The following is a 24,101-nucleotide window of genomic DNA, read 5'->3' as shown; positions in this document are numbered from 1 at the left end:
CAGGAGAAAGGTCAAGGGAAGTCCAGTAAGACAACTATGAAGCAGGCCAAGAGACCAGCCAGCTTAGACTGGAACAAGACAATAGATTCAGAAAGCCGGACAGGGGGTTGGGGTGGGGGTGCGGTGGGGGTGGAGCGGTTAAAAAAGAACAGACAGGAAAAGAAAAGGGACAAAAAAGAAAAGAGTTACTGACTATGCAGGAAATTATATCAAAAGTTTTACCAAAAAAGAATTGCTATCAGAGACATAGATGAAAAAATGTCCCATGTGCCACAACTACTGAGCCCATGATTTCTAGAGCCTGTGCTCTGCAACAAGAGAAGCCATAGAAAAGAGAAGCCCATACACTGCAAACAGAGAGTAGCCCCTGCTCACTGCAACTAGGGAAAGCCCATGCAAAGTAATGAAGACCCAGTGTAGCCAAAAATAATTAAACATAAAAGAATATAAATTTACTTTTTTTAAAAAAAAAGTAAGAGGAGAAGAGGTAGAGAGAGAGTCATGCACAGAAGAAGGAGATGTGGAGGGAGACACATGGAGAGGAGAATGCCATGTGAGGATGGAGACAGAGATTTGGGGTTGTATGGCTGCAAAGCAACAGACAAATTCTGCAAAGCTTTGTCAGTAGACACCAGATTCCAGGTGAGCTGCTGACACCCTCATTTCAAACATTGGGCCTCCAGAACTGTTGCTTTAAGCTCCCCAATTTATGGTTCTTCATTACATTATGGTAACCCTAGGAGACTTGCTAGAGTGCTCATTATTAACAGAAGCCACTTTAAGGTACTCCTAAAATTCCAGGTTTTACAAACATATGCTTATGAGTTTTTTGAACTGATGAGAAAAAAAAAAGGAAAGCTTATTTTTACCCTTTTTACCTTTATTGGACTTAAAAATGAATGCTGAAGATAAAACAACTTTGTTTAACTCTGTGCTATATGGAATTATGAAACTATGAATATATTATGAATACATTAATTCTGTAAAATATTAAAAAATACTTCATTTGAAAGGAAATATCATCAGAAAGGAAATGAAGTTATATTTAGAGTACCAAGCAATGATGGAATGGAATATTTCACACCACATTTCTTTCATGCATGCATTAGCTCGCTGGCTGTGCTAACATGTTAGTTATACTGTCTCGCCCCCCCCTCAAACCCCAGCCCTAGTATAGCTGAATCCAAAGAGTGGTGGAAAATGGTAATTAACATTTCCTTACAAACATGTTCTTGGCCCAGATAAAGTTTTAACTAAAACTTAAAAAAAAAAAATGAGACCTTATTAACACCAGTAAAAATGAAAAGTCACACAGGAAAGGAAATCTAAGCCACAAACAACACTTAACTTAGATTTCTAAGGTAGATATCAGATACTGATTGACCCGGAAATTGTGATATCACCATATAGTGGTGGTGGTATGGAGAGAACAACCCTGGGGGAATGTAAGAAAGCAAAGCACTCAGCTACCACAAGAGGAAAGCAACAGATAACATCTATTAATAAATTAGCAGAGTAAGCACAAATGCCAAAAGAAATCCTAAAAAGATTTAAAGGGTTAATCTGCAGAACAGGACTTAAGGGTAAGGGGGCGGGCAGAAAGTGATGGCATGGGTGACTGCAGTTCTTTGCTATGATTATTAAACTTGACTTGCTTCCCTGATAGCTCAGTTGGTAAAGAATCCACCTGCAATGCAGGAGACCCTGGTTCATTCCTGGGTCGGGAAGATCTGCTGGAGAAGGGATAGGCTATCCACTCCACTGTTCTTGAGCTTCTCTTGTGTCTCAGCTGGTAAAGAATCCGCCTGCAATGAGGGAAATCTGGGTTTGATCCATGGGTAGGGAAGACCCCCTGGAGAAGGGAAAGGCTACATATTCTAGTATTACGGCCTGGAGAGTTCCATGGACTATGCAAAGAATCGGACAGGACTGAGTGGCTTTCACTTCACTTTAATTATATGCATGCATTACTTTGATAAAAATTGATATTGACTTCTTAAAGAGAAATCCTGCCAGTACATCAAATTAAAAAACTCCTGTAGCCACTGAACTAGTTGATTATCAAGGTCTGTAATTCTTTGAGACTTATTTGATGTCCTCATGTTCCCTAGTGGAGCTATTGATCTGTGCTGGGAAACTTCATTTACAAGGCAAACAAAGGAGAATTGTAGCCAATCTTACTATTATGATACTAAGAGTTTAGTGGTTTTCAGTTTTGCAAACACCTGTTCTTTTTTAATCCAATATAACTTTCTCATTTCATTTTAATTCCTACTTTCATCTGCTCCTGTTATTTGAAATTCAGATTTATTTCTTACCTGCTTAATTATTTAGTAGTAAGTTACTTTCCATTTAACATTAAAAATTTTCCACGACAATTTTTTATGATTGCAAAATATTATATGCTTACTTTTAAAAATTTGGAAAATAGAGAAATAAAAGAGGAAAATAAAAACCCACTCATAAATAGTCCTTTTAATATTTCATTATATATTTGCCAGTCTTCCTCCTGTGTATATTTAATGTCTACATTTACAAATGTTTTAACAAAATGGGTCTTGATTGTTCAACTTTATAACTTGTTTTTTTATTAACAATGCTTTTTTTCCTTTTGTCCTTGGAAATTCTTTTACTATATCATTTAGTTATTTGATTGTTTCACCTAGACATGTACATTATGTTATTTCTAATCGTTCACTATCACAAACCATGCTCTAATGAGTATCCTTGAAGGTACATCTATGTACATATCCAGGTTGCTTCACTTAGGGTAAGTTCTGATGTGCTTAGTAGATGTGCTGGGTCAAAGTGTACACATTTTTAAGGTTTTGAATAATTATAGCCACATTTCCCTCTAGAAAAGCTTACCCACTGCATTCTGGCCAACAATAAGGGAATATTAATTTTCCCACCTCTTCAACAACAATGAAAATTTTTTTAAATGAAAAACGTTTCCTATTGATATGTGAGAAATGCAGCCCTCGTTGGGTGTTTAGGAGTCCGTGGAAGACCTTCTAGAATCTGTCTTGGGGATATTCTGGGATATGCAAGTGGTATGTTTCCTTGACATCTAAGATCATTTTACATATTAGGATGAGTCATAAGAAAGTGACAAGAGTTGACAATTTTTGATCTTAGAAAACAGTCTTTCAAAAGCTTCAACCTAATAAATTTATTTGTCAATTGGGGAAGGTCTCTTAGGTTAAGAACTGGCCAAACTGCCAATGCCTTTTAAAAGCTTCTCAGTTACAGAAGAGTCACCAGTACAACCTGCTCTAACGTGAAGGCCTTGCTGCGTTTCTGCCCACTGGCTGGATGGGGTGGACTGAGTCAAAGTGAACCATGACTGGCTTAGGAGGGGGACTCGGTCATGGAGTCCACTGACAGGTGGCTTTGCTTCAGAGAAGCACTACTGTGAAGCAGCATTCTAGAAAGAAAGTATAAAATCAGGAAGGGTAAAAAGAAGTCAGAGAAATCTCAGTAACACATCATGTGTGTGAAGGAATGTCCAGGGGGTGTGGCTCTTGACTAATGAAGAAACATTTACAGCCCCAAAGGGGAAGGCACCTGAGGAGTACCATCGTCTCCCATGAAAAAAAAGTGTCTCTAACCGTTCAGAGTTCATGTGCACAGATGAATTAGAGGACTAGTTTGGCATGAGTGGGAGCTGCAGAGTTTGTAGGGAAAAAGTATATGTCATCGGTGTCAAGAAGTTCTGCAGGACATCACTAACAAGGAGGCATGGTGTCAAGGAAAGGGGTCTTTCAAAAGACAGAGCAGCTGGACTCCAAAACACTCAGCCACTGACAAGGTGGCTTGGGCACATTCTTTCCCAACTCAGGACTTCAATACTTCTGTCACTCAGATAATGCTGTAATTTGGAGGTCTATTTACAAATTCTACTTTTAGGAATTTATCCTAAAGAAATCTTGTGAGATGACCCACAACAGTTTTTGTAATAGTAAAATATTTGGAAATTTCCTAAATATTCCACAAAAGGTAATGGTTAAATAAATATATGGTATATGTTCAAATAATGGAGTACTATATATGGTCATTAGGAGAAGGCAATGGCACCCTACTCCAGTACTCTTGCTTGGAAAATCCCATGGACGGAGGAGCCTGTTAGGCTGCAATCCATGGGGTCGCTAAGAGTCGGACATGACTGAGCAACTTCACTTTCACTTTTCACTTTTCACTTTCGTGCATTGGAGAAGGAAACGGCAACCCACTCCAGTGTTCTTGCCTGGAGAATCCCAGGGACGGGGGAGCCTGGTGGGCTGCCGTCTATGGGGTTGCACAGAGTCGGACACGACTGAAGTGACTTAGCATAGCATATATGGTCATTAAAAATCATGGTGGACTTCCCTGGTGGTTCAGGGGTTAAGAATCTGTCTGCCAATGCAGAAGACAAGGATTTGATCCCTGGTCTGGGAAGATTCCACATGCTGAGGTACAACTAAACCCATCCATCATGACTACTGAAGCCTGTGTACCCTATGAGCCCGTGTGTGTGTAAGTGTGTTAGTCACTTAGTCGTGCCCGAATCTTTGCGACCCCATGGACTGCAGCCCACCGGGCTCCTCTGTCCATGAGATTTTCCAGGCAAGGATACTGGAGTGGGTTGCCATTCCCTTCTCCTAGAGCCCGTGCACCACAACAAAAGAAGCTGATGAAACGAGAAGCCCATGCACCTCAACTAGAGCAGCCCCCGCTCAGTGCAACTAGAGAAAGCCCATGCACAGCAACGAAGACCCAGCACGGCCCAAAATAAACTAATTGATTTAAAAAAATCTTACCCCCAAACAATTTGATTGTCCTAGCAAATTATAAAGTAAAATATAAGATTACAATCAGTATGGATAAGATGGCTCCAAATTTTTAGAAAATAAGTAAGAACAATAAGTAGGAGAAAACAGAACAAAAGGGAAGTTAAATGAGAATGATGTATGAACAGTGAGCTTACAGAGGATTTTTGTTTTCTTATTTGTTCTTTATTTATCCCAAATTTTATTTATTTATTTATTTTTGTTTTAAGCACTTAATTTTATTTATTTTTTTAAGTAAAAATTTTATATCTTTAATTATTATTTTTTTACTTTACAATATTGTATTGGTTTTCCATTAAAAAACTTGTATTATTTGTGTAATTTTAAAAGGCAGCAATACAATTAATTATATTTTAATGAAGAGATCTGAGAATACTCAAGTGACTTTCCAGCATGAACATTCATTGAGTCTTCTTAAAATGCCAAATGCAGAAATATCTAGACCACACTTGAACTGTGTGAGACCCGGGTTCATACAGGAGGAGACCCGGGTTCAATCCCTGCAGGAGACCCGGGTTCAATCCCTGGGTCAAGAAGATCCCCTGGAGAAGGGAATGGCACCTCACCGGGAAATCCCATGGACAGAGGTGTCTGGTGGGCTACAGTCCATGGAGTTGCAGAGAGTCAGACAGGACTGAGCAACTGACACTTTCTCCACGTCTATCCTGCCCTTATCTTGTCTTAGGGTGCATAATTCTCCAAATCATTGGATTTTGCAAACAGATATACTATATGAAACCATAAGGCAGTTCTGGAAAGTGCAACAGTGACTGGGAGCCTGGTGTTTGGGCTGTCTTCATAGTCTGAATCCTGGAGTGAGCTTACTGAGAAAGACACATGTGTAAAAGAGTACACACTTCTTGGCCCTGTAGGGCTTCCGCCTTTCAAAGAAAATGACTGCCATATGGATGGTTTATCAGCACCAAGTTATAAGCCTTCTTATAAAAGTTGCCTTTCTCAAAAAACTTTACAGAGAGCTGATGGTAGAGGCTGTAAATAGGATACCCAGGACAGAAACTGGCTATTTCTAGCCAAAGTGAACATTTGCTGTATTGTATGCCAAAAATCCGTTTCCCCTTCTTCTGGTACCAAGACTCTGAATTTCCTTTGAGGAACCATGCCCCTCTCACACTCAACCACGTTCTCCAGATATCACTGATTCCACTTTAGTTCAGGGATAGAGGAAGGGGAGAGGAGAAGCAACAGGATGAAGTCCAGTGAGAATTTGGCTCCCAGCACTCCACCAAATGGCCTCTTACGGAGCTCACCATGGACCTCCACTGTGCTGAATGCAATGGTCACTTCTCAGTTTCACTTTATTTGACCCATGAGCAGCATTAGATCCAGCCAACCACTCCCTCCTCTTCCTTAAAAAAAAATATTTCTTTATTTATTTTATTTTTGGCTGTGCTGGGTCTTCATTGGCTTTCTCTAGCTATGGTGAGTGGGGGCTACTCTCTAATCGCAGTACACAGGCTTCTGCTGTTGCAGAGCACAGGCCCTGGGGTGCACAGGCTTCAGTAGCTGTGGCAACTCAGTAGCTGCCGCATGCCAGCTCCAGAGCGCAGGCTCCATAGTTGTGGTACATGGGCTTAGTTGCTCTGCGGCACATGGAATCTTCCTAGACCAGGAATCAAACCATGTCCCCTGCACTGGCAGGCAGATTACCAACCACTGGACCATCAGGAAAGTCCCTTTCTCCTCTTAACACACATTCTTTACTTGGCTCTCAGGACAACATACTCTCCTAGTTTATCCCCTCCCCCCACCCCAACACAAACACACACATATACACACTTTCTCTATCTTCTTGGATGATTTCTCTTCTTGTTCCCAGTCATTAAATTTGTAGCATTCCAAGGCTCCGTCCTTGGAACGCTTCTCTATCTGCACTCCCATGGTGGTCTCATCCAATGTCACTGCATTAAAATCCAGTCTCACTGAGTTTCAACACCACCTAACACACCTGGGGATGGTGACTACCTGTTTGTGGTGGGCTGGGTCCTTCCATGGCATTCCTGGGGCTGGTGTGGTCGTCCTGGGACTGGTGCCTACACACTGGTGTGTAAGGCTAGGTCCTGGGCCCCTGTGCACACGGCTGTGTCCAGAGATGGGTCTGGACTCAGGAGATCTTAAGGCAGCCTGCCTGCTGTGGGTGGGGCTGTGTCCCTGCTTGGCTAGTTGTTTGGCCCAAGGCATTCCAGTATTCATGCTTACAGCCACGAATGAAGCAGGGCTGGGGCTAGGTCCCAAGACTAATAAGATAGAGAAAGTGTTGGTCACTGTCGTGTCTGACTCTTTGCCATCTCATGGACTGTAGCCCACCAGGCCCCTCTGTCTATGGGATTTCCCAGGCAAGAATACTGGAGTATTCCCTTCTCCAGGGGAATCTTCCTGACCCAGAGATCGAATCCAGATCCCCTGCATTGCAGGCGGATTCTTTATAGTCTGAGCCACCAGGGAAATCCTAAAAAGGTAGAGAGAGGGTTCCAAAATGGCACTTGCCAGCATTAGTGTCCATTCATAGAATGAGATCCCCAGTATGCCTGCTTCCAGTGTTTATGGCCCTAGGGTGAGATCTAAGTTGTCTCCTGCCTCTCTGGGAGGTCTCCAAGATCAAGACGTGGATCTGACCCAGGCGTCTTCAAATGACTGCTTCTGCCCTGGGTCTGACAGCATGTGAGGCTTTATGTGAGCCTTTTAAGATTGTAGCCTCCATTTCCTGCAGCTGTCTGGGTCTCTCCAAAGTAAGCCTTGCTGGTTTTCAAAGCCAAATACTCTGGGGGCTCACTTTTCCAGAACAGGACTTGCAGCTGGGGTGTCCCATGTGAGGCTCAGATCTCTCGCGTTTGGGGGAAAACCTCTGTAATTGTGGTTATTCTTTCATTTGGGGGTCACCCACCTAGGGGTCACCAACCTAGAGGCATGGGCCCTGACAATACTGAGTCTCCGCCCTTCCAACCCATCTTGCTGTAGTCCCTTCCTTATATCTTTAGCTGTTGAAGATCTTTTCTGGAGGGTTCTGGCCTTTCTCATCAATAGTTGCTCTGTAAATACTTGTAATTTTGGTGTGCCTTTGGGAGGATATGAGCATCCTACTCCATCATCTTGAGAAGTCTTCCAAGAAGTGATTGGATTTTGAAGGGAGAGCCAACAGTATTTCCTGACTGGATATGGATAGAAAGCAAAGAGAGAAGTAAATTTGATTCCAAGGTTTCGGGCCTTCCAAAAACTAGGATGGAGTGGCCTTGAGCTGAGAAAGACGGTAGGAGAAACAAGGTTGAGTGGGAAGCTCAGGATCTCAGTTTTGGATGTTTTCAGTTTGAGATGCCTTTGCTAAGAAATCCTATTTGGAGACTTCCCTATGGTCCAGTGGTTAAGACTCTGCACTTCTACTGCAGGGGGCACAAGTTCAGTCCCTGGTCAAAGAACTAAGATCCTGCATGCCGCATTGCAGGGTAAAAAAGAAAAGAAAAGAAGCGCCTCTTTGATGTGGAGATTTTGAAATAAGCAGATGACTATACAAGTCTGGAGTTCAAAGGAGAAGACGGTACTGGAGAAACAAATGTGGGCCCCAGATCTGCCCACCGACAGATCAACACCAGCTCTGGGGCAAGTTGAGCCCCTCAGCCAGCCATATTGGGACTGGGCCTTACTTATCAGCAGGCCAACACAAATTTCAGTACATCCCAGATCCTGTAGCCAACTGTGTCAAAAACTGGCCCCACCTACAAGCAGTCCAACACCTGCTCTCAGACCCCTGGGTTCTGCAGTCAAAGACACTGGGACCTGGTCCTATCTACCAGTGGGCCAACACCAGCCCTGAGATACCCTGAGATCCAGTTCCACCCCCTGCAGGCTGACACCAGCTTCTGGACACCCTCAGGACCCTATAACCAGAGACTTTGAGATCTAGGTCCACGCACTAGTGGATCCAGGATCTCCTGGATCCCCTGGGCTCTAGCCCCACCCACTATCAAGTCAATACTAGCCCTGAGACCCCTTAGGCCCTGACCACTCCCCCACCAACAGAACAATGATGGCTCTGAGATACCTTGGCTATTCAACTAGCTGCCCCAGTTTCTGGCCCCACTTACCAGCAGGCCAGAACCAGCTTTAGAACACCCCAGAACCCACAGCCAGCCATGTCAGGAACAAGCTCCACCTGCCAGCAGGCCAACTCTAGATCAGGGAACCCTGACCCCACAATCACTACTCTAGAACCTGGCTCTGCCCACCACTGAGCCAGCAATAGCCTGGAGACTCCTGGGGTTCTGCAATCAGCTGCTTCGTGACCCAGCCCCACCAACCCGCAGCTAGCAGCCTCCACACAAAGCGGGACCTGGTAACCAACCAGACTGGGAGCCAGCCATACCTACCAGACCATCCACAGCAGTCAGCCTGCCACAAACAAAAGAAGGCAGAGCCCACCGGGGGACACACCTAGAGCATACAGATCTGGTGACCAGAGGGGAGCGCACTGCTGGGACTCATAGGACGTCTCCTACAAAAGGCCACTTCTCTAAAGTCGGGAAATATAACCAACCTACCTGATACATAGAAATAAAAATAGCAAGTTAGGCAAAAGAGGTGACGGAGGAACATGTTCCAAGGGAAGAAACAAGATAAAATCCCAGAAGAAAAACTAAGTGAAGTTGAAAATGGGCAATCCATTCAGTAAAGAAGTCAAGGTAATGATTGCAAAGATCAAAGAACTCAGGAGAAGAATGGATGACAGAGTGAGAAGTTAGAAGGTTTTAACAAAGAGAAAACACAAGTAAGAAACAGAGGTGAAGAGTACAATAACTGAAATGAAAAATACAGAAGGAGGGATTGTGCTGGTGGTCCAGTGGTTAAGAATTTGCCTTGCAACGCAGGGGATGTGAGTTTGACACCTAGTCACGGAACTAAAGATCCCACATGCCACAGAGCAAGTAAACCCGCACACCACAACTAGAGTCCATGGACATAACAGAGATCCCATATGCCACAACTAAGACCCAAGGCAGCCAAATAAATATTTTAAAAATACACTAGAAGGAATCAACAATAGACTAAGTGATATAGAGGAATGGATCAGTTAATGAGAAGGATGGAGGAAATCACTGAAGCTGAACAAAAAAAGAATTTAAAAAAATGAGGTAAGTTTAAATAAGAGACTTCTCTCTAAGCAGCAGCAGCAGCAAGACTATATCAAGCATTCTAACATTTGCATTATAGGGGTCCCAGAAGAAGAAGAGAGAGGGAAAGGGGCAGAGAACATATCTGAAGATACAGTAGCTGAAAACTTCTCTAACGTGGGAAAGGAAACAAACCTCCAGGTCCAGGAAACACAAAAAGTCCCAAATCAGGATCTACTCAAAGAGATCCTTATCTAAAATCCTCATCTAAAATTATAACCTCCCTAGACTTCTCAGTCCTCTTCCCTGCTTTAATTAGATTACTTATCATCACTAAAATACATCTTATTTTTTTCCTTTGCTTATTATCTGTATGCTACCCAGAACATAAACCCTGTGAGGTTAAGGATTTTGTTTTGCTATCCACTGTATCCTCAGTGCCTAGAACAGTGCTTGATATATACTCTTTGCTCAGTTGAACGAATGAGTCCATCTTCCTTCGGTTGGCTCAGCAGTGAAAGCACAGGATCCTAAACCACTGGACTGCTAGGGAATCCCCCACTGTTGGCTCTTATCCTGTAAACATAATCAAGTCCACTCTAGTCTGCAACATTCTTCCTTTGACCTAACTCATCCCTCAAGTCAGCTCTCTTTCCCTCCACCACCTTACTTCCTGAGTCATGTAATAAGCTCAATGTTCCTACTTTCTTAATATCTCCTGTTTAACCTCTTAATATTCTACTAAGTCAGTTTCCACCAAGAATATTCATAAGCTCCAAATTCCCAAACCTGATCACATCTCTTCCACTGTAAAATGTAACATTAGAGTTTGAAGGGTTTTGCTGGAGGGATTAAGGGTCTGTGGGTAGGAAATACTATAGAGTGCCTCCCAACTCCCCAAAACATTACACTATGGGGCAGGGGTAGAGGCGGGAAGTGTGCTAGAAAAAGAGAAAATACGATACTTCCTCTCATTCTCTTTCTTGCCTAATCGGAAGCTTTGGCACTCCTTCTAGAAGCTTTGGTCTCAAGACACTCTCTTTCTTGGCTTTCTCTTACCTTTCTAGGCTTTCTTTCTGAATCTCTCTTCTTAAGTCTTTTCTCTTTCTATCCCTTTATTGTTGGTGTTTCCTTGGGTTCCGTTCTTCAGCCTCTCTGTTTTCATTCCCTATAGTTTCCAGAGTGACTCATACTTTAAAAGCTCATATTTTCAACCACTGACTCCATGCTCCAACTCCAGCTTCCATTATCTCTTGATTTTGCTCAAACCTCTCCAAGCTTTAGACTCGAATTTCCAGCAACCAACAAAATAGCTCTGCCTTGATTTCTTATAAACATCTCATATTTAGCATGTGCCAGGATGAACTTATTATCTCTCTCTGCCCCTGCCAAATCCACTCTCCCTCCCCCATTCCTAGTCTTATCCATAAATATGTATTAACCCAATTATCCACAGCTAAACTTGAGAATAAATCTTAACATCTCCATCTCCTTCTCTCCCAAAAAACCACCCACCGTCTACATCAGACTCTACCTTATAAATATTGCTTAAATCCAGCCCCTCCCACCCATCCCCCTCCCCTGTGTGCATGCGTGCTAAGTTGCTTCAGTCATATCTGACTCTGCGACCCCATGAATTGTAACCTGCCAAAATCCTCTATCCATGGGACTCTCCAGGCAAGAATACTGGGACGGGTTGCCATGCCCTCCACCAGGGCATCTTCCCAACGCAGGGATCAAACCCAAATCTCCTGCAGTTTCTGCATTGCAGGTGGATTCTTTACTGCTGAGCCACCAGAGAAACCCACCTCCCTCCCCTCCCCACCATCAATGCCTTAGGGCAGGTCCCCATCATCTCTCACTTAATGGACTATTGCCAAAGCCCAATACAAGTATCTTCCCATTACTCACCAACTTCTTGGTTCATTCCTGCCAGAGTATCTCACAAAGCCAAGTCTTATGACCACTAAGTATGATGATTGCATAACTGAAAATACTTTGATATACGCTCTCACATTCTTGTGAAAATCTGTATCCTGAAAAAATTATTTTTTCCCTCAAAAAATGTCAGTGCGTTAGTATTAGGAAATGATATTAATGGCAAACATCACCTCTTCTGAGACAAGACCGCATGACCAGGGCAAATAAGCGGAGGTCTCAGATGGCCCTCACGATACTCATTAACTTGGAGCCAACCAACACACACTATGGTGCTTCCCTGGTGGTGCAGGGATTAAAAATCTGCCTTGCAATGCAAGGAACAGAGGTTCGATCTCTGGTCTGGGAAGATTCCGCATGCTGCCGGGCAACTAAGCCCATGTACCACAACTACTGAGCCCACACCCTAGAGCCTGTGAGCCACGACTACTGAAGCCCGTGCACCCTAGACCCAGTCTCAATGAGAGGCCCACTTGCGCAACTAGAGAAAGCCCTTGTGCAGCAACGAAGACTAAGTGCAGCCAAAAATAAATAAATAATTGTTTTTTAAGTGCACTATGGGAGAAGAGAAGCGGGATGTGATGGGAGGGGAGAGGGAACTCTTTGGGAAGCCCCCGGGTTTGTTGTTTTGTCTTGCTTTGTTTTGCTTGTTTGTGTGGGGGTTTTTTGCCTCTATGAACTGGTAACCTTAGGTCTACCATGAGTATACAGAGACTTAGAACCGTTCTCCAAAAATGGCATTACTTGGCCAAGATACTAAGCAGTAGGATAGGAGCTCACTCTGCAGTTTAATGGAGGTTTGTTCTCAGCAGAAAAGGGGAAAAGCAAGAAAATGGGCCCAAAGAAGGGTCCTTCCTGAATGGCTTTATGCCTCTGGACAAAAATATCAACAAAATCCTGACAGCTAGTCTGGCTATCCTCTGAAATGCGACTCTATGGCAACAGAACTGTTCTTTCCTGGATCCTAGTAAGATCTTATGGGTAGAGGACTGAGATATCTTCCCACTCACAGAAGGGGGGTTAGAATTTGGTGACTGTATTATTCCAGGATCCAAATGGATCTAAGGGAGTCAGGGGGAGACCACTCATTCCTCATCTCTAACACTGAACTAGGGTGAATCTCCCCTAATGCTTCCTTAAACTCCTTTTAGAATAAGATGAAAAACACTGTTGACTTAAGAAAAATGCACAACGTGGGAGTTGCAAGTTAAGTTTTATTTGGAGCCAAAAGAGGAATATAGATGCGGAAATAGCATGTCAGACAGCCCTGAGAAACTGCTCCAAAGAGTTAGGTGGAAGGTCAGTATATATGTGATTTTGGTGAAGGGGGAGTACATGCACTTAAGCACATATTTTTGCAGAGGTTTCTGCTAATCAAAGGAAGCAGAAGTCCCCAAGAAGAAATTTAGTGCTTTTCTAGATGAGATAAAAGAACTGAGCTCATAAAATCGGCTTCTGAAAGTATCTATCTGAAGACCTGTTCTGCCAGTTTTTCCAGAGCCTCGTTTCTGCTCTCCACTCTGAACTCCCTTCAGGGGATGTTAAAAGCCAGCAGCTGCAGCAGCACATGGTTTTAGGCTTGTAGAGGTAGATGGCAAGAGCCAATCTGTAGCTACAACAAACACATTCATCTGTGCACACATACAGAAAATATCTATTTTCTTTCGAGGGTAAGGCCTTAGATTAAATAAATTTTGCAATAAGGTAGAAAAAATGGTAGAGGGAAAGCCTGCTTCCAAAAATAGATATGATGCAGGAAAGACAGGAAAATATTTATTTATTTTTTGGTTGGATATAAGAGGATGTTGCTCTGAGAAGAGAACACTCTGAGATAGAAGATTTCATGGAAATCTAAAATATTGCAGTTGAATGGAAGTTCATACTAGAGATAATTAAGGAAAATTGAATCAGTGATATAGAGAATAATCTTAGGGAAATATTGTCAAAATACAAAGAAAAATAAAGGAAAGAAAGGAAGAAAGAAAGAAAGAGAAGAAAGATGGAGTAAGTTCAGAGATAAGAGATCCAAATAATAAGTCACTGAAGAAGAAAAGCAAATGAACAAAATACGAGCACTGATTCAAGTTATGACCAGAGAAATCTTTCTTGCCCTAAAGAAGTTCTGAATTTGGAAATCAAGAGGGTTTACCATTTTCTAAGCAAAATCTATAAAAGAAAGTCTATACTCGGTTGTCTTACTGTGAAAATTATGTCAGGAATAGAGAACAGAAAAATATTCAAGCTGAAAAACAGTGTCCTCAAATTTCTTTACAGAATCAAACTCCTCAAAACAATAGAGGAATACCTCCAATTACTTGAAGGGGATAAGGTATCTATAACTTAGATAAGTTGTCACTCTCTTACCACATTGATGCCCTTCTAAAAAATTACTTTCATAGGTACCAGATCATTATGAAAGGAACTAAAATTAAGAACTCAAAAATAGAGAAAGTGAGAAAAGAACTACATGGAAGTTAATTAAATTCACCCTAATGGGTACCAGGTTTCCTTTTGTGGTTATAAAATATTCTAAAATTGATCATAGTGATATCTGTACAATTCTGTAAATGTGTTCATTTACAATGAATCATTTTTTTAAAAAAACAAGTATCACTTCCATAATTGTTTAAGCAAGCTTATATACAGGTATTTTAAAACTCCAAGGAGTGAGCATGCTTCAGGCCAGCTCCTCATTAGAAACCCCAGCATGGGGGCTCTGGAGACCAACACATGGACGCTCTTCCAGGGAGAGCTGAAACGTTCAGATAAGTGAGCTCTAGAAAGAAGGGATAGCTGGGGGGTTCTGGATTTGAAAGAGACACGTGTACCCCAATGTTCATCGCAGCACTATTTATAATAGCCAGGACATGGAAGCAATCTAGATGTCCATCAGCAGTTGAATGGTTAAGAAAGCTGTGGTACATATACACAATGGAATATTACTCAGCCATTAAAAAGAACACATTTGAGTCAGTTCTAATGAGGTGGATGAAACTGGAGCCTATTATATACAGTGAAGTAAGCCAGAAAGAAAAACATCAATACAGTATACTAACACATATATATGTAATTTAGAAAGATAGTAATGATAACCCTATATGCGAGACAGCAAAAAAAAAAAAAAAATAGGCTTTAAATGTGTTAATTACATGGTATGTGAACTATATTTCAAAATAATAAGATCTACGACTATGGGTTCAAATCTCAACCTCAGCACTTACCAACTGAGAGACTTTAGGAAGGTCAATTAACTAGTTATTCCTTGGTTTCTCATTTTGTAAGAGAGGGACAGCACCAACTTCAAATAGTTGTTTGAGAACTGCAAGTTGATTGGAACAGCATGTGGCTCAATACACTCTATAAACCTGTGGTTTAATGAACTAAACCATCACCACATCCATGTATCAAATACTTACTGTATTAGTCTCCTAATGGCTGCCATAACAAATTACCATAAACTCAATGGCTTAAAACAACACATATTTACTCTTATAATTCTGAAGTTACCAAGTCTGAAATCGGCTTCACAGAACTAAAATAAAGTGTGGGCAGGGCTGCCTTTCCTTTTCCATCTGCTTGACGGCATTCTGTGCATTCCCCATTCTTTGGCTGTGGACCTCTCTCCCTATCCAAAGCCAGTAGCAGAACATGTTGCTACAGTGATTGCATGGCCTTCTTCTGTGTCAGGTCTCCTTCTTCCTCTCTCTTATTAGACCATCTGTGATTATCTAGGATAATCTCCCTGGTTTAAATTCCTTAATTTAATGACACCTGCAAAGACTCTTTTTCCATATCAGGAAACATTCATAAATTCCAGGGATTCAGTGCTGCAATCTTTGCAGCCTACCACCATTACTATATCAACCAAAAAAGAAGAAAAAGAAAATAAATCTATGAAAAAGCCCTTATGATTATTTGCAAGTACACCAAAAAAAAAAAAAAAGAAGAAGACATTAAGCAAAAGATGGTATCAAGAACATCTGACACAGCTTACATTAGAAAATATAAGTACTGTACACTGCGCTTAGTCTCTCAGTCATGTTCGACTCTTTGTGACCCTGTAGACTGCAGCCCACCAGGCACCTCAGTCCATGGAGATTCCCTAGGCAAGAATACTGGAGTGGGTAGCCTTTCCCTTCTCCAGGGAATCTTCCCAACCCAGGGATTGGACCCAGGTCTCCTGCCTTTCAGGTAGATTCTTTATCATCTGAGCCACCAGGGAAGCCCAAGAATACTGGAGAGGGTGGCCTGTCCCATCCCCAGAGAATCTTCCTGACCCAGGAATCAAACCCGGGTCTCCTGCATTGCAGGCGGATCCTTTATCAGCTGAGCCACCAGGGAAGCCCACTGCACTATTACTTTCTATTTACCAATCCTTGTTCATTGGAAGCTTTTAAAGTCCTCTGTATCCTGCCTTTTCAGAGCAATGCCTAAAAAATTATTTTGCTGATGACACCTGGCTTCAGAGGTCTTTTGTGCATGTGTGTCTGAGTCTTTATCCACTTGAGCAATCCTGTTTCAATTTTATAGTTCAGAAATTCTGACCCTCACCTCCTAAATCTTGCCAACCAGATCCACCTCTTGGCTCTAGCCACCTGGGGCCTGCAATTATTATTTGGAAGGGAAAGATCTGGCAATTTGCATTCATACCACACTTCAATACTTCCTAAAATTATGTAGCCATATAAAGTTCTTCTGCCTAAGATGCTGAGAACTTTATCTCCTCTTCTTTCATCAGTCTCAAAACTTTATTGAACTACTCCTTCTCTGCATCTACTTTACTTCTTTTTATAGTCCTGAGTTTCCATTACCACTCCCCATCCTTTTCTAAAAAGCCCTAATAAAAAGTGATTCCCTGGATTCTTTCTCCTGGAATGAAAATGCATAGGTAACAATAAAAGCATATAAAAGTTAATGCACATACACTATAATTTCACATAGGAGAAAATTATGGTTGAGGAGGGATTACCATATAATTGAAATGACTGGATAGATTTACAAATATCCAATTTCATATCTTAAAAACAGAATATATCTTATTCACAAGCATTCACAAATTTGTAAAAATTCACTACATGCTTTGGTTCAAAGAAACCTCAGAAATATTAAAGCTATATTCTCTAATCATTGTGAAATAAAATGAAAAATTAATTAAAAGTAATGATTTAAATAAAAATGACAATTATATGGCACTTTAGAAAAATTATTCCAGGTTAAGAGACAATAAATGCAATATCAAAGTTTTTTTGGAAATATAACACCACAGATTAGAAATGCATTGGATCTATTCATAGTTGTAAATCTCTGTATAAAAATATTAAGATTTCATAAAAACTGTTACAAATATAGCATAAAAACTTGAATATATTTATTATATCAAGAGTTCACATAAATTAATTTCAAACATAAAATCCAGTGAGTAAGAAACAGGCAATGAGAGAGCATACAAAAGGAGAACACTACATGTAAAATGTCAAACTCACTGGCAATTAAACAAATACAAACTAAAACAACATAAAAGTGGGTAAGACTATTAAAAAAAAAAAACCTAATCTCTCAGGGATGTAGCAAAACAGAAACTGTTGTGGAAGCACGAAGGGTCCCACTTTGGTAAAGCAACTTGCTGACAGTAATCAAGAACTTTAAAAAATTTTACAAATTTTAATCCAGTCATCCTGCTTCTGGGAATCTATCCTCAGCATGCAACCCCACACACGGAAAAACTTCACACACAAAGATGTTTACTGGAAATGGCAACAGACTGACTGTTCAATAACAGGGACATTGTTAAACTGCTGCTGCTGCTGCTGCTGCTAAGTTGCTTCAGTCGTGTCCGACTCTGTGCGACCCCATAGACGGCAGCCCACCAGGCTCCCCCATCCCTGGGATTCTCCAGGCAAGAACACTGGAGTGGGTTGCCATTTCCTTCTCCAATTGTTAAACTATGTGACTATAAAAATTATGCTAACAAAGACTATGCTATGAGGCAGAAAATACCTGTCCTTTATTACTGCACTAGAAGTCTGGTTTTAAAATTGTATATACAAGCTCACAATCACAGTGCCATCTCTTAATTTTGCAAAGTCCTAGTCTGCTGCTGCTGCTGCTGCTAAGTCGCTTCAGTCGTGTCCGCCTCTGTGCGACCCCATAGATGGCAGCCCACCAGGCTCTGCCGTCCCTGGGATTCTCCAGGCAAGAACACTGGAGTGGGTTGCCATTGCCTTCTCCATTGTGTGAAAGTGAAAAGTGAAAGTGAAGTCGCTCAGTCGTGTCCGACTTGTAGTGACCCCATGGACTGCAGCCTACCAGGCTCCTCCATCCATGGGATTTTCTAGGCAAGAGTACTGGAGTGGCTTGCCATTGCCTTCTCCGAGTCCTAGTCTAGAAAGTGCTAAAAGAGAGAGAACCCAGGCTAGAAAAAGGAACTTCAAGGAAATACACCAAAATACTGTCACGAGTGATTGTTTTTCTTTTCTTCTCTAATTCATATTTCATGTGTTTGTTTTTTTTTAAACAAGGTATGTGCCATATTTCTTACATCCTCATGGATATAAAGGAATTGTCCACATCCTTTCTGTGGATTAGAAGGAAATACCTCTTTATGAAGGGCATGTTCCTGGGTCTCTAAATTAATTTTGAAATTCCAGCACAAAAACTGTGGGATGGAAGTATGTTAGGCAAACTCTTTCCTGCCTTCTCTACTCCCACAACTTCTCCTTTCCTTATAATTCCTTCAAGTTTCCAAACCTAAAGAAATTCCATCCATCCTCCCTGCACTCACTTTCCTCCTTTGTGTCTGGGATCCTTCTCACCTCACTTCTGCAGTGCAGACAGTGCCCCTGCCATGCTGCTCCCGGTCTCAGAGTTCTGAATCCTTGCTAGCCCCAGCTCTCTGGCACTCCAGATACCCAGCAAAGTACTCGGGCAGCCAGTACTTCCCAGGTTGGAGGCAGAGAATGAAAGCAGCTTAAGGTATCTTGGAGACACAGAGAAAAGGTGGGAGATATTCAGGAAATCCAACACAGGGCCTTTTTTGTGTAATAACAAATTGTATGTGATTAAGATTCAGATTTGTTTCTTGTGTGGCAAAATTCTGGGATATACACTTACTGAAAGAACAGATGAAAGAAAGAATTAGGTTTCCTATCATCCTGCAATGACATAGCTGATCAGTAACTCAAAGTGGTAGCTTCAGTGGGTGGAGGTCTGGGGAGGGAGGGCTTGGTTGTTCGGTATCAAAATAAGTCCTGAGACTAAGACATGCAATGACCTTATGACATGGTAGTTGAAATGTGGCCTAAGTAGGGGCAGCTTTACCACCACCTGGGAGCTTGTCAGACATGCAGAATCCCAGGCCAGCACTCTAGAGCTGCTGGACCAGAAACTGCGCTTTAACAAGGTCCACAGTGATGTACATGCCCTGCTCATTGACGTATAAGAAACACTGTCTCAGCACACACACACACACTCACCAAGACAAAGCTAGTACCTCAGCCAATCTGCGCTTTCATCAAACCATGCAGAGGTTTGAGGTTTCTTCACTGCAAGGGCTGCCCTCAATTTTGGTCTCCCTCCAAACTTTTTCAGGGAATGGAGCTCACAGGAAACAGACCAGGGGATGTGCCCCAGTCTTCACCTTCACTCTGCACAGGCAGATGGGATTAAACATTAATTCTCTTGGGCATACCACTGATTATGGAATCAGAAGCAAGCAAAAGACCACACAAGGGAGAAAATACACTTAAAATGTGGTTTGGCCAAGTATAAGCAAGACTAGTCACTGCCATTTGTAAAAACTGTTTACCAAATGGGCCCAATGATCTTGCAAGACAAACTTTGGATTTCTGCCTTCAAATTTCCAGGATGAACATGTAAATAGGTTCCCTACTTGAAACTTAGAAAATGTGGAAAAGAGCTTTTTACTCTTAAATCTAGCCTGTAGTTTAGGTAAGAGAGAAAACTGGTCTTTAGGCACTGAGGGACTTGGAAGATGCTTACTGTGGGCTCCAGACTCTACTCATCTTTCTAGGTCCCACTGAAGTGTCCCGTCCTTTGAGAAGTTTTCCCCAAAATCATCACTCCCTATTCTGGTTCTCAGGAGATTTTCCTGAAACTTTAAATATGGCTCTTAGGAAAGTAGGAGAACTTAATCTATTAGGAATCCAGGCTTTGCCGCTGGACTCCAAGGGTCTAAATTCCCCCCTTTGCCTATGAATATTACTAGCTGGGTGACCTTGGCCAGGTAACTTTCCTCCACAGCTGTCAGATGGAGAAACCTGTATCATAGGAGGTTTTTGTGAAGATTACGTGAGACAATGCACATAAAAATGAGAGTGCCTGGCACATAATAAATTATAATAAAAAATGTTAGCTATGATTATTAGAACTTCACAGAGTCTGGCTTCAATTAGAGTTGGTTGTATGTATGTCTGCCTTCCTTGCTAGACTGTGAGCAAATTGTTTACACCCCACATCTGCCACAGGGACTTACAAATGGAAGATACAATAATATTTGTCAAATGAGTTTGAAGGTATGCCAGGAAGAGGAAAGGGAGGGTGCTGGAAGCAAGTTTAATGTACTTTATGATTTTATCCAGGACCAAGCTCTGCGATACTTGTTTGTCTTCCATTTCCAGAGCACATTGTCTCAGACTTTGGCTGCTGTAAATGGGGCTGGAAGAACACTATTTCTGCAACCAGATGTTTTGTTCAGCGATATGAGGTAGTGCTATGAGGCATCTGAAATCTCCAGTTTGGTCCTGGGCTGGAAGGGGAGTTGGGGGCTGAAGTTCAGCCAGAGCTAGACTGGCTAAACTGGGTGCCCTAGCTAGCATAGGGTCACATCAGCTCTGAGGATCACCCACCTAGAAGAGATGTGTTTTGATTCTCAGTTTGTTCACTTAGAGGGGTGTCTTTACATATTGCACAAAAGAGCTGTTTGTACCAGTAGGACTCTACTGCAAACTCAGAGGTCCCCTTGAAAACCAGCCTACTGACACTTGGATGAATATCAACTAAAATAATGTCACTTTGTTTACTATTTATTGAGCACTCATTATGTGAGAAACACTGTGCCTGACACTACAGATCCAAAGGTGAATAAAGAAATTACAGTCGGGGAAGGTTGGGAAGTGATGCAGAAAGCAGGAATATGGACAAGTACGACAAGTGCCACCTTAGGTGTGAGTACAGAGGTAGTAGAAACATCCAACAGATGGCTAATATAAGGCTCAAAGGGTTGGAGAAGGCTTAGAGGAGGGACTAACAACCAAGATAAACCAAGGAGTGAGCACAACAGCTAACATGTATTGAGCACATACTATATACATCTGGCCCTGTTCTGAGAACCCTGCTTGAGAACCCTCATTAATCCTCACAGCACCCTGTGAGGTAGATAACATTATTCTCTCCATTTTAAAGATGAGGAGACTGAGGCTTAAAGTAAACAGTGGAGCTAGATTCAAACCAAGCTGGAGCAGCTTGGTTCCAGACTAAACGGGAAAGAGAGAGCTAAATCAGCCTTAAAGGTGTCTTGCAACAATCTAGAACGAGGAAAGACGCTCCCCAAGTCCCTTGAGGAACTAAAAGTGTCTGGGGGTGGAGACAGAAGTTCCAAGATGACTCAGCTCCATCTGCAGGTTAGAAGGGAAACCAGAGGCAGGGGACAGTCTGCTGTGGACTTCTGAAAACTAGCTGTGTGACTCCTGTCATCTAACCCTTCTTGGCTTCAGTCATAAAAGGCAGTAATTGCCCTTTCATAAAAGGCAATAATAAAAATGCTTGGACTCTACCATAGAGAATGGCCACAGGCACCAAATGGGAAAAAATGCATGTAAACTTGATAGCAAAGCACAGATTGCTTCCCGGACTTGAGATTTCATCAATATCATTTCCCCAGTAGCTTTAAAGATTTGCAAACCGAATCGACAGTGTCAGGGCAGTAGCAGGAAGACTTTGAATTGGAGCAACAGAATGGGGAAATAGCCCCTTGGACCCTGTGTCCATCACCTGCATCCAAACTCACCACTTACTGTGTGATGCCAAGGCAAGCTACTCTCTCACTATCTCAATGCCATCATCTGGGAAATGGGGATGATGATAACACTCACTTTATAAGTCACGGGGAGTGGCTTAGGACGGCTCCCAGCACAGAGGAAAGACGATGTTAACAGCTATCATTTTTATCATTATTAAGAACTCTATTGGCTACTCATCCCATCCCTCCACATTCGATGTGATAAAAACACGTGGGGATACTAGAAACCGGAGGTAATGAAGGTTTGCAATCCTACACAAGCACGCTGCTGCAGACATTCTTCCTGGCTCCCATGGGCTGGCAAGCAGCTGGCTCTCTGTGTTCTCTGTCCTGGCAGAAAATGCCCAAAAGAGGTAAAAGACAGAGACTGCACACCATCTGTGCAAACCAGGCTGCTCTCGTAGTTTTTAGACAGAATCTAAAGTCAGTCAGTCAGATAAGCCTTACTTTTTTAAGATAAAACTGTTCTTGGAGACTTCCCTCCCCTCACTCCCCATACTCATGCACACTCCCCGACACCTCCCAAGAAAGGTTTAGCGTTTTGCAAGACATACTCTGGGGTCCTGTTGAGACAGCCTCTTGCCACATTAACTTCTCTAATTCCAGGCAGAGAAGTCTTTTCTAATTTCACAACAGGAAAGCACACAGGAAATTCGAGAACAAAGCAAATCTACACAGGCAGCCCAGCATCTTCCAGCAAACGCCGCCGTGAGGTACTGACCCGAAGCAAGACGACTCCGGACTGCAAAAGAGGCAGCTGCCTCCTAAACTGTGAGGGGACGGAAGAAGTCTTTTGCCTCTAAAAAACCAGATCTGAATACCAATTGCTCATAAATATTCATGAGCCGCTCCAGCTTGCTCAGGAGTCACCCTTGACTGTAACCCTGGAGCTTGGCTTTGTAAAATATTCCCCAAAGTTTTTTCTCTCTGCCTCCTCTCGGAAGGAGAGGGTGGGAAAGTGTATATAGGGCTTTTTGCCTCTTGCTCTTTCAAGTACTTGCTCTTGGTCTGGGCTTTTGGTTTCCTTTTTTTGTTTTTTATTTTTATTTTTTCCTGGTCTTAAGGATTCAGATCAAATCAATTTTGCTCTTACCCCTTCTATCTTCCATAACTGGCAGCTTTTGTTTTCTTCCTCTTTGCTCTTTATTTTTCAGCCTCTGCTTGCTGTGGTCGGTCTCAGTGAAAGAGGTACTCAAGGAACAGAGATATAACAGACCCTCGGGATCGTGGGAGGGGCTAAATTAGCCTGCCCCGTTTCGGAAGGAACCTCAAACCCTATGTCTTTTTCATTGACTGAAGGACAGACTTGCCGAGGAGTTCAGCAGCTCATTCCCCTAAAGCTTGCCCGGGTTGTAACTTTTTCTGTCTTGAGGCAATGTGTGTTCAGATCTCTCTTCAGATTTTCCCTCTCTCTCTGATACAGAAATCCATTCCCCCCTCCCCAGCCTTGAAAAATGTATCTTGTCTGCAAGCAAATAAAAAAAAGCGATTTACTTTTTGCAACTTTGAAGCAAGCTAACAAGAAACTTGTTACCTTGATACCCACTGGAAAAAGGACGGGACTCAAGAACAGTTGTGCTGGCCCCACAAATCCGATTATTTCTGATTCCCTGATGAGCATTCCCTTTTTGGAGTTCATTACGCCAGAAGAGCACCGGGTCACCCAAGCAAAGGTCGCGGCGGCTTGAGAAACCGTGGTATTGGTTGGAAGGCATGGTGGGACGGCAGAGAAGGCTGGTCGCTGGGAACAGCTGTCTAGCTGTGCTGATGCCAAGTTATCTACCTTTTCCAAACCTTCACCTCCTACCTCCGAAGTCTTATAGGCAGGAATTGCCACACCTAGGCTTTGCCACGGTGACCCAAATACAGACTGACCAAAGCATTTTAAAAAACGGTGTCTATGAAGTTATTTTGAAATCAGGATAAGAGACAACCCACAGGAAGGTAAGTTCCCAAGTCTTAAGGCAGCCTGTTTGGGCACCTTCTCCCTCCACGATGCTGTCAAACTTTAGCATTTTAGGTTTCAAAGAGACCCGACATGTAGTCTAAGCAAGGATAGAGATGTGGAGATGGTAAGCTACAAGTTCATGTTCACTTTGAGAGCAGGGAGCTGGTCTCTCTCACTTGCTACGATGCTCTCCAGCACCTGATACAGTTTCTCCCACAGTGTAGGTGCTT

General features: G+C 42.4%; 1 protein-coding gene across 4 annotated transcripts in view; it reads right to left on the bottom strand.

Annotated features, from left to right (window-relative positions):
- The window catches only part of ENTPD1 (ectonucleoside triphosphate diphosphohydrolase 1), a 99,408-nt gene extending 75,624 nt beyond the window's left edge, over window positions 1-23,784 (bottom strand). The window contains exon 1 of one of the 4 annotated variants that reach the window (XM_055560563.1): window positions 23,470-23,784. In XM_055560563.1, coding sequence (XP_055416538.1) covers window positions 23,470-23,638 — 169 coding nt within the window. In that variant the 5' untranslated portion in view covers window positions 23,639-23,784. Of the gene's footprint in view, window positions 1-22,477; window positions 22,595-23,016; window positions 23,104-23,469 lie in introns of those variants that run through there. The other 3 variants (XM_055560566.1, XM_055560565.1, XM_055560564.1) reach the window with 3 other exon arrangements.
- Window positions 23,785-24,101: the final 317 nt, after the last annotated feature.

This window comes from Bubalus kerabau, chromosome 22 (genome assembly GCF_029407905.1).
Source record: "Bubalus kerabau isolate K-KA32 ecotype Philippines breed swamp buffalo chromosome 22, PCC_UOA_SB_1v2, whole genome shotgun sequence".
Taxonomy (NCBI): Eukaryota; Metazoa; Chordata; class Mammalia; order Artiodactyla; family Bovidae; genus Bubalus; species Bubalus kerabau.
This window is presented reverse-complemented; position numbering and strand designations above follow the sequence as displayed.